General features: G+C 49.6%; 1 protein-coding gene across 1 annotated transcript; it reads left to right on the forward strand.

The window, feature by feature from the left end:
* The first annotated feature begins 3820 nt into the window (after positions 1 to 3820).
* Positions 3821 to 4225, forward strand: LOC109754959 (uncharacterized). Its single transcript, XM_020313846.1, has one exon. The coding sequence runs from the start codon at positions 3821 to 3823 to the stop codon at positions 4223 to 4225; it is 405 nt and encodes a 134-aa protein (XP_020169435.1).
* The last annotated feature ends 7159 nt before the right edge of the window (positions 4226 to 11384 follow it).

Genomic DNA, 11384 nt, shown 5'->3' on the forward strand with positions numbered 1-11384 from the left:
GTCGACATTCTTCGTTGGTGTGTCTCCTCGACGCCTAAAATATGTAAATCGTTTGTGAGCCCACCATGTTCCCGCTGAATAGATTCGTGTGTTGTGCATCCTTTTTTTCTATCAAAAATGCTAGAGAACTGTGCGCATCCGTAATCCGTTGAGTAAACTGTTTGACCTGATCTTTCTTTTTTCGGATAAAATGCCTATCTCTTTTCTTTTTGAAGGGCATAAAATGCCTATCTCATCTGCACCATCTGGGCAAGAGTGTGGCTCACCCTATTTTGATCCATACTACATACACGAGATGTCGCATTCCCACGACCTTGTCCTAGCAGTCATTTAATCTCATCAACTGGAGAAGCTGCAAGGGGATCTATTCTGAGTTGAGTCGCTCATCGTATCAGCCACGACCAAGCAATCCGTCTACAGGATGAAAGACATTATTGTGCATTCGAGAGAGACATTGGGCGCGCGGGTGCCGCAGTCCTTGGCGTCCACTCAGCTCTTTGGCTTGCCTTGTCACGCCATCACTGTCTCGCCTCAGCACCAAGTATTGTCGAGCTCCAGCTTCTTGTGGGGGTCCGATGAAATCCACGCTCCCCTACAAGGCGCTTCATCGAGAGTCTTGGGCGTCGATTGTTTCTGATGATGTTGGCTCGGCACCCCCAACCGATGTGCTGCTGCACTCCACTTTAGCAACTCAAGCCAAACTGTTGATGCGTGTTGAGAACTTTCTGGAGCGGACAGAGGCGGCCCTGGACAAGCTCTCTCTTGTGTCGGCTGTGCTGCAGTCCACTCCTATGTCGCATCCTTCTAGTCAGGATGATGTTGTTGGTGGCTCAGTGAAGAACATGGATGAAGAGTTCTATGGTTGTTTCCCCCTCGAGTTGGGGACAACTTGTCGTCGATGTCTGCCGATGTAAGCAAGGCCATCGCCGTGGTCGTCGCCCCTGTGTTGCAGATTATGCCCGAGCTTCAACAACTATGTGCGAGACCTGCTTCGCCTCAGCCATTGGAGCATGTAGAGGTTGTCTCGCCGGTGAACCTTGTTGAGGGGCAGGATTCGCGTAGGTCATGTGAGCAACTAGAAGCGTCTGAGTCCATCGTGTCAATAGTATCTGTGACTGATAATGTTGAGGCAGTCAACATGTTGGCGTCTGATCCTTTGGAGCCCAGCCAGCCGCTCGCCATTGTGGAGCGTGAAGGTTCCAATGTTACAGTCACTCACTCGCACGAGACCATTGGGCAGGTTTCTGTGCGTGACAAGGTCAATGATATTCTCTTCCAAATAGAGATTCACAGCTTGCTCAAACGTTTGGAGGCGGCTAGCCCTGGATCTGGCAAGGCGATTGTAGAGGAGGCTCTCAGGAGCAAGAGAACGAACAGCGGCGCCACAAGAAAGGCGTCCGCAGTTGCTTGATGGATGGTCATCAGTCCCTTGGGTTGTCCTTATGGTCTGAGTTGTTAGCGCAGATTTGGTGGTGCCCGTGGTCTTCGGTTGTGTTACTCTCGTTAGGGGTTTCTTTGCGATGTAGCAGTGTGGGGGTTGGTGGTCGTTATGTGTTGGGTATGGTTGTCGGGTTGGTGTGTTTACGGGGTTGCATGCTTCGTGAGTAGTCCACATGTGGTTGTTTTTTTTTGGAAAAGGGGGTTTGCCCCGGCCTCTGCATCAAAACGATGCATACGGCCATATAATTGATAATCAAAAGGTCCAACATAAGTCTCGAGGTCTCAAACAAAAGGAAAAATGCTCACAAAGAGCACGAATGCAAAAGCAGGATGGCCACAACCGGCAGGCAAAACAAAAGATAGGAAACTAAACACCTATCCAATTACATGACCGCCATCCAAACCGGTTGAAAATAGCCCGTGCTACCGTCTCCCACCGGATAGATCCAGTAACCAAATGCTCCCTGGCCTCCTCGGGGTGAGTAGCGACCACGTACGGATGAATGTAGTGGCCCGGAAAATAACCTGCAAGAAATGAATATTTGTTGTTCTATTAAAAACCAAGTCGTTTCTGCAGTTCCAGACTGCCCATAATAAAGCACATACTCCCACACGGATATGTCTCGCTGTTTCTGCATCAATACCATCTAGTCACGTTTCAAATAACGTGTTGATGGAATTCGGAGGAGTAATATTAAAAGCTATGTAGACCGACCTCCACAAATTTTTTGCCAATGGTCAGTCAAGAAAAAGGTGTTTGATTGATTCATCACTATCACAGAAACTACATCTTTTAGATCCAGTCCAGTTGCGTTTCGCCAAATTGTCCTTAGTTAGTATAACTCGTTTGTGGATAAACCACATAAACACTTTGATTTTTAAAGGCACTTTGACTTGCCAAACATGTTCGAACGAGGAATAGCGCTAGTGTTGATAATATCTAAATACATGGATTTAACCGAAAACTCACCATTCTTAGCTAGTTTCCAGCGCAACTGATCGGGCTGTTGAGAAAGATGGACATCCATCAATCTTCTCACAAGATGGAGCCATGCTTTCCAACGGTTTCCCGCTAGCGTCCTCCTGAATTGAATATTAAGAGGATTGGACTGTAATACTGTTACAACATAAGAGTCTCTTCGCTAAACAATATTATAGAGAGAAGGATATTGGAGTGCAAGGGGCGTCTTCCCTAGCTATGTATCCTCCCAGAATCTTGTGAAAGTACCATTTCCAACTACAAATTTTGTCCTGTTAAAAAAGCCTAATTTCACTCTCATCAGTCCCTTCCAAAAAGGTGAATCAGTCGGTCTTACCGTCAGCTGGGACAAGGTTTTGGACTGGAGGTACTTATTACGAAGAATCTGGGCCCATGTGGCATCTGTCTCTACAGATAACTTATACAGCCACTTGCTGAGAAGACATCTGTTCTTCACCTCTAAATTTTCAATGCCTAGACCCCCTTGATCTTTCGGCCTACAAATGATATCCCACTTAGCGAGTCTGTATTTTCGTTTTAATTGGTCGCTCTACCAGAAGAAGCGCGGTCGATAGAAATCTAGCCTTTTTCGTACTCCAACTGGTACTTCAAAAAAGGACAAGAGAAACATAGGCATACTTGTGAGAACCGAATTAATCAGAATCAGTCGTCCTCCGTATGATATAAGCTTGCCCTTCCAGCAGCTCAGTTTTTTTTCAAATCAATATTCAATGCACTTCCACTCCTTGTTGGAAAGCTTGCGATGGTGGATTGGTATACCCAAATACGTGAAGGGTAAAGACCCCAATTCGCACCCAAACAATTCCTTATAAGCTTCTTGTTCTTCTTTAGCTCTTCCAAAACAGAACAATTCACTTTTATGGAAGTTAATATTTAACCCCGATAATTGTTCGAACAAGCAGAACACCAGCTTCATGTTTCTAACTTTAGAGCATCTCCAACAGGCACGCCAAAAGACGCGCCCGCGCGGTAAAATCGTTTTTTAGCGCGTGCGGCCCGGTTTCGCGTGCTCCAGTGGTGGCGGCAAATTACCGCGCGCGGGAGAAAGCGGCAGCTGGCGCGATAGATTTGGCGCGCCGCTTCGCGCGCGCCTATAAAATCTGGCGCTCGCCACGCGCTCAACCACACTGCCACGTGCCCTCCTCCTCGCCACCTCGACGCTCTTTCTCGCCGCTTTCCCCGCCACCACCACGCCACCATGCCGCCGCGCCGTCGGGTTCTTCGGGCTACCGCGGCGTCCGCGAGCGCCCCTCGGGCTGGTACTCCGCCGAGATCCGGTCCGGCGACGTCCGGCTCGGCCTCAGCTCGTTCCGGACCGCGCACGAGGCGGCCCGTGTGTACGACGCGGCGGTGTGGCGCTTGGAGAGGCCCCCGTCGCAGATGAACTTCCGGGACGTCTTCACGTGCGAGCAGGCGCAGTGCCTCGCCCCTCCGCCTCGTCTCATCACCGACCAGGACCGTGCGGACCACGTGCGGCAGCAGCGCCGCCTCCTCATCGCCGAGGAGGACGAGCGAGCCATGGCGGAGTGGCGCCATCGCCACCCGGAGGACGTCGCCGCCGAGAACGAGTTCTGGGCAGAGAGGACGGCAAGGCGCCGCGCGGAGCGTGCCGACAAGCGTCGGCGCAAGGCACTGGCCTTATCGCAGTGCGATATCGTCGAGAACGGCGGACAGTCGATCTTCTCCCCCAACGATCTGCGTTGGGATGACATGTGGCTCGATACCTCGGACAACACCACCGAGGATGATGATGGTGATGATGATGACGGCTGGGAGTCATCGTAGTTTGTCTCGTTGCATCGTAGTTTTTTCTATCTAGTTGCACCGTAGTTCTATCTATCTATGCTTTGGAATTATGTAAAATATCTTTGTATCCTTTTTTATCTGTGCTATGAACTATGTATCGTTTTTTATCTATGCTAGAACTATGTATCGTTTATTTTATCTATGCAAAGTTATTAAAAAAATGTTGTAGCATGAGCGCGCGCTGTATTTTAGCGCGCCTGCTGGAGCTACGCGCGCGTGTTGCATTTTAGCGCGGCCGCTGGAGTCAGCGCTGCGCACCGCGCCAAACCTGGCGAAGGGCGCGCCGCGCGTTCAGCGCCTGTTGGAGATGCTCTTAGCCAAATCATGCTCCATGAAGATGATAGTATCATCAGCGTACTGTAGGATGGACACTCCTCCGTCAACTAAATGCGGAACGAGGCCACCTACCTGGCCGATCTGGCCATCATCCTTAGACCACCCCATCTAGTTTGTATCGGTTTTTGCCCCTTTTTTGTTGATTAACTGGGCAATACTCTTCTGCTTAATTAATCGATGAGGCAAATCTTTTGCCTCCGTTTCAAAAAAAAAGAAAAAAGAGCGCCATCCCTTCCATACACGCTCACAGCTCCACCTCCAGAGCATTCTCACAGGTGAACAAATACCGACACGTCGCTAAAATGATTTCATCTGTGTGGTTTCTTATGATCATACCCTCTCCTCTGAGATGTTTGTTTCTCTCCGCACTCTGTCGACGCTGAGCTTCGCCCATCCTGGGCGGCTTGACCCATCTCTTCGGCGGCCGATTGCATTTACCAGGGGTCGCTGCCTGCATACTTCCCTCGGGTTGCTGCATGATGGCCATCTTTCCTTTATGATGTTGGGATTTGTCCATGGATCGATCACATTAAATCACGATAAACACATGCACTATTTTTTATATAGCCAAAGGCTCGTATAGTGCCCTTGTTTTCCTCCTTATTTCTTGTTCTTCTTTTTTCTCACGGTACCAAGGTACAATGTATATCCCCTGTGTGTACATGTAGGAGCAAGCCTTCTAGCCAGTCGACCTAAGCTCGCACTTTAAGACCTACACGGACATATACATAGGGGTTGTTTGGATTGTGACTATCATTGCCATATATTGCCACATGATTTTTGCCACACTTGCTTTAGTTGAGTTGCTTAAATTGTCTGTTTGGATTGTTTTTTTTTTTTTGAGTTGCTCAAATTGTTAGCCACACTTTGGCTTGTCTAAGGGAATCTTGCCATATTTTGTGTGTCTATGACATGTGGGGTTTACTGCTCATAAAAAAATTCTTGCCTTAGGTGTGGCTAGAACCAAACACCTATCTAACTTGGTCAAACTTGCTTAAGGTTAAGTGTGGCAAAGTATGGCAAGATATGGCTAGAAACCAAACGGCCCCATAAACTCCCAAACCTACATGATATTTGGCAAAATACAAACTAGGACACGTATCAGTACTATTAATCAGGACTAACAAAGCCTAAACTACTACTACACAGGACACGCCTGAATACTAGTAGTCCTAGCCGGACTCATTAATCATCTAGTACTAATATGACTTAGATTCTTAGCTGATTACAACTCAAGATTATTTTTCACATTCTCTGCTTAATCTTAACACTTTGTCTTCCATACTTCTTCTGATCTTGGTCGTTGTAGATCACCCTTGTCGACTCATCCATCTAGCAGCACGACAAGTCAAATTGTTGGCTTGGTTGTTCGCAACAATTTCTCCTTCAATTTTGACTTGACGAATTTATGGATCAATTTAATATGCATTAGATTACCCAGTCTACTAGAAACCTTGTCGAATACACCACTTGATAGACTTCACCATCCACCTTAGCGAGATACATGCTGGCTCCTTGTGGATCATAGCACCCCGTGCACTACACCATGCACTGCAGCCTCATATGCAGACATGGTCTCATTGAAGAGACTCACCTTCACAGGTTTACCGCCCCCACATACATGAACTTGATCCTCCCGTCGAGACACATAGACGACATGGGTATACTTCATCTTCAACGCCTCCTCACGGAGACGGGCACTTGGACATGACGCCGACCGAGACGTGCTGACTCACATGACTCCTCGCCGCCGAGCGTCCGTCTCCGGCGTCGTAAGCGACCAGCGGTAGACCCACGCGAGGAGCCACGCGTCCTCGTCGGGCTCCGTTGGTACCCCTTGGCGGCGGCGGACAGAGCTCTCCGCAGCGTCCTTATCCCTTGCCCGCTGCCTCTCGCGGCGGGTGGTGCGCGCCTCCGACTCAGGCGTGCGCGTCCAGGCCGGCGGGGCGGGCACAAGCACCCACCGCTACCCACGAGGTGGAGCAGCAGACGGCGGGACCAGGGGACGGTGTAGGGGAGGCGCGGATTGCGCAGGCCTCCTGTCGGAGCTACCCCCGGGCCGGGAGGGGCCATCGCCGACGTCCGAGCTGCGCCGGTGCTATAGATCCAGAGCTGCCCCCGGTCTCCACCTTGGACCGCTCCAAGGCGATGCGGAGGGCAAGCTCATACTCCGGATCCAGCTCGCCGTCGGAGCGGCTGCTGGAGCTCGACCTTGCGCTGGATTCGCCCGAAATTGAGGAGAGTAAGTGAGCTAGGGTTTCGGAGCAATGAGCCCGATGGGGGGTTTTTGTGGGACATCCGTAGGGTCGATGGTGGGCCGGGCTTTGCAGGGCGTGCCTCGGTCGCCTCATATCCGCCTTACATTTAGAACGGATATGAGGGGTGCTAGTCAGCCCGGACGTTTGAGGCCCGTTTGAGAGCTCCGGTTGGGTGGGTATTTTGTGACCGGTCAGTGACCGGACGACCTGCCCATATGTATGAGACGGATATAGGGCGCCCGGCTGTAGATGCTCTCAATGAGGAGTGCTAAATCTGCAAAAATGGGGGCAAATCGTGTGGGTGTTGGCGGCCGGGTATCACTTGGGTCCTTTTGCTAGTCTTTGGGACCACAACATATATATCAGCAAACTAATGCTGAGGCACTTGACCAAGTATGAAATAGTTTTTGCTCATTCATGGAGTTGTATTTAGGACCTCTAAGAAAGATGATTATCCACTGTTAGTTAGTAATGTGCGTTGGCTTGGATTACTTAGTGTTGCGCGCCTAGGAGGGCAGCGCGCTTGGGATGCGGAGGAGCTATTATTGCCCAGCTCCCTAACCTAATGCGGCCGGACCGTAGGGAACCTTAGCATGGGGGACGTCCTAATCCTTTTGCCATCGCAAGGCCGGCTAATCGTACGCAGCAGGAGCAAGGGAACTCCCCTGGTTCAGGAAGGCACATGAGTCCGAACGCTATTATGAATGTGCGACCGACACTACACTATGTAGGTACCTGTGCATGCACGTGAGGTGTCGGTCGGTCCTACAAACGGCGGCAGCTAGCGAGGAGTTAACGACCGGACGTGCTACAACCTAGGGATCACTAGGCAGCTCTTTCGCTCTATAGGGATATCGGGGGGGGGGGGGGGGGGCATAGCACAATTCTTCTTGGAGGAGGTGGGTTTTGGTTTGCCTAGGTGACTGATCCTGCCATAATATACTCCCGCCAATTCTATTGCACCGGCAACCAAAGTCGAACATACATACGACGATCTTCATGCGTGAAGGGACGGGAGGAAAGAAAGGGCGGTAGATGATAATGCGAAAGGGCTATAAATTATATCTGATAACCTGTAAAATTTAATTTTATATATAGTGATGTATGGCAACCAATGTACCTATCTGTAGTTGAACAGAGTGCATTCAATTAGTCAGTTGATTGATTCATTGTACAGTACGGTGTATAAAGCAAGTCCTTTCATTTAGTTATTCTGAGGCTACGAGTGGCACGAGAAATTATAGTTAAGCACCACTACAAACAAAAGTCAAGGGCATTCACATCCGTCTGGACCGCGAAAGTCATCCAACATGGTTCTGTATCAATGGTTCAGACGTACTTTCTCCCTTAAACCGAAGACAAACGTGGGGAGGGGGGCTTTGCGGGAGTCCGTGCCGCTGCCAAGCCCGCTTTTGATTGCCCCGACTAGCGAAAAATCCCCCCCCCCCCTCCCGCGCATGCTTCTCGCCCGAAACGTTCAGCGCTGGTCCAGAGCGCCAGTGCCCGCATTGATGCCCGGTTAGAGCGGACGCGACCGCTCACTGGCGCCGCAATTGGTGCGCCGGCCGAGAGAGTGTTGCATGCGCCACTTCGGGGTGCAGGCAACTGTTGCGCGTTCAAACGACACGACAGCCGCTCGTCCGTCCATCCGTCTACCGCCCACATTGATGGCACGCGGTTGCCCATGCGTCTCCTCTGGCTCCACCCGTTCGTCCTTCTGTCGCCTGCCATTGCTATATAAACCGCTAGCCCGACCATAGTCGCCGTCATCCGCCTCCGATCCCTCTCTGCACCACTCCCATCATGGATTCCTCCCCTGCCAAAGCCCTCTGGGACGGGCTGATGCCGGACCTGAAGAAGGCGTTGGCCGCCATTGCCACTGGCTGGCTGGCTGTGAGGCAGCCGGAGGATGAGGACATCCCAATGGTGGACGCGGCCGACAACCAGCTGGCGCCACCTCCTCGTCCTTCGTGCGACCCTCTCCTTCTCTGAGCCACCCTCGCCAGTGCACTGCACCATGACCATCGGCGAGGCCAGTGCCCGTTATATGGACATGATGCGGGAGGAACGAGAGGAGCAGTTCCGAAAGGCGTAGGCCGACGCCGCCTACAACCACCACCTCCTCCAGGAGCACCTGCAGGCAGAGGAGCAGCTCAACGCCGGCAGAGAGATCGCGCCAGACATGGGCATAGCAGAGTAGGTGGCGTTGCTCGAGTCCTACTGCTCCGCCTGCGAGATCCGCCTCACCCGTTGGAGGTACCGCCAACGGGTTGCGGAGGTGGCGGCCGACTTCAAGGAGGGGACGAGGCGGGCGAGGCGGTGTTCAGCGAGACCAACGACGATGAGGACATTGCTAAGGCCGCGCCCCACCACCACGACCACGAAGCCGGCAATGTCCGTGTGCAACGCCGATAGCGAGGAAGAGTAGTGCATGGTAGGTCACCGTCGCTCGGGTCCCAGGAAGGCCACCGCTCCTCCCCTCCCGTCGTCGCTAAGCTTGGTGGGCTCAACATTGGCGGCCGATTAGCTGGTTGGCGACGATGTGAAGGCGGGCATCTTCACTTCTCGGGTCTCCGGAGGCGGTGGTTACGTAGGCGGAACTGGAGAGCGCCGAGGTGGAGCTGGAGAAGGAGAAGCTTCACTTCTCGGGGCTCATGGCCGGACACGGGGAATGGGCACCGGTGACCATTTAGATTAGGTATTAATTATACCACCAGAGCCGGATAGTTGATGTAAATGTTATGAAATCCGTCATGTTTATATGCAATCCGGCCGTGTTTTAACGGATTTGGTCCGGTTAGTTTAAATTGTTGGCCGGATGTATGCGGACAGCGTTGGATGGCGGCATCTCGCATCCATGTCTGTGAACTGATCCCCCTATCCACGAACGAATACGAGAGAAAATTTACGGGTTGCCGTTGAAGATGCACTTAGAAAAAAAAAGCTAACAAAAGAAACATTGTCTAGTATGCATGTACGTACTGAATCCTTTGCCATGAAGGACTTAATTTACCATGTTTATCACATCTGGCCATCTAAAAAAAATTGGAATGCTTGAACGTAGTCACCTGAACACACGTTAATAGATCATGCATCACCCCTGCACAAACTTAGATCTGCCCAAGGTGCATCTTTGGCACTGTAATTCCTTATTGAAGTATAGTTGATGTGTCACCAAATACATGTGCCTAAGGCTGCACTTGTGACTCCAAATTCTAAATGGTAAAAGAGTGGAGAGAGTGAGTACTACCTATCCTCCTCATTACAAAACTAGGCCATCTGAATTCTGAAATACCACGAAAGTTTAAAGCTTGTCAACAAAAATTAACTAATAGTGCAGCAGTACAATTGTACCTGTGAAAACATCTCTGTAAACTAGGGCCAGCAGACTAAGGCATAGCCTAGTCGCGGGAAGGGGTTGATGCCTTCCCACCCACTCAGATTCAAGGCATGGTACTTGCAATTTGGGTTTGTTGCATCAATTATACTGTAGGGGTTTCCTTACAGTCTTTTTATAAAAAAAAACATCTCTGTAAACTGTTCTTGCCACAAAAGGAGAAGCTTCTAAATCCGAGGTAGTAAAACAACCTTCATGAAATAACATAACAATAAATAAGTACTAATGAACATGACCTTTAGGTTGTTAGGACAAGTATCGTACTTAAGCTCAATGATTTTAAATTCAACAACACACACTGTGCTTCTGTTTGCTTCACGCAAACCCTGTAAAGGAAAAAAACAAAATAACGAGACTGTAAAGCAAACAAACACAACTCTGCAAACATAACTACACCTATCCAGTTCAGTTATTTGTACTCCCTCCATCCAATAATGAAAAACATTTTTTTGACACTAGTGTAGTGTCAAAAACGTCTTACATTATGGGACTAGTACATAAAGATTTATTTGGAATTTCTGTAGAATTTTGCAGGAGGGAATAGTAACTAAAGTTCATGGAGATACCATGAGGAACCATAAGCGGCCGCCCTTCTACAATGATTCAACTTGTTGCTGGAAGGTTTACATGTTAATCTAGAGTCACCAATTGCAGTTTAGATAGACTGAATATAATGGACGGTGTAACAACTCCAAAGTTTAGTTACACCTTGACTGATACTTTTTTTTGAAAAGGAGAAAAGCCTCCAGCCTCTGCATCAATCAATGTATACAATCATATTATTAAAAAGTAGCGTAACAAAGCTTAGATCCACAAATAGCTCACAACCTGAGCGCAAGTCGAAAGACAACATATAAAAAAGAATAGGCTACAATGCCTATGCACCTAGCCTATTATTACCTCACCATCAAAATCGGCTGAAGATAGCCCATGCTACCGTCCCCCAACGGTTGCACCCAATAATCAAAATTAGTGAAGTTTGTCCTATCAAAAATTAAATCATTTCTAGTGTTCCATATAGCCCAAAATAGTGCACATATCCCTATCCGAATATGTTTCGCTATATGTATGTCCACTCCATTAAGCCACATCCCAAATAACGTGTTTATGCTCATTGGGGATGAACGTTAAAAGCTTTATGTATTGA

The sequence above is a fragment of the Aegilops tauschii genome, chromosome 2, assembly GCF_002575655.3.
Source record: "Aegilops tauschii subsp. strangulata cultivar AL8/78 chromosome 2, Aet v6.0, whole genome shotgun sequence".
Taxonomy (NCBI): Eukaryota; Viridiplantae; Streptophyta; class Magnoliopsida; order Poales; family Poaceae; genus Aegilops; species Aegilops tauschii.

Coding starts and splice junctions, on each gene's coding strand:
- LOC109754959 (XM_020313846.1), top strand. CDS start 3,821: ATGAACTTCCGGGACGTCTTCACGTGCGAGCAGGCGCAGTGCCTCGCC.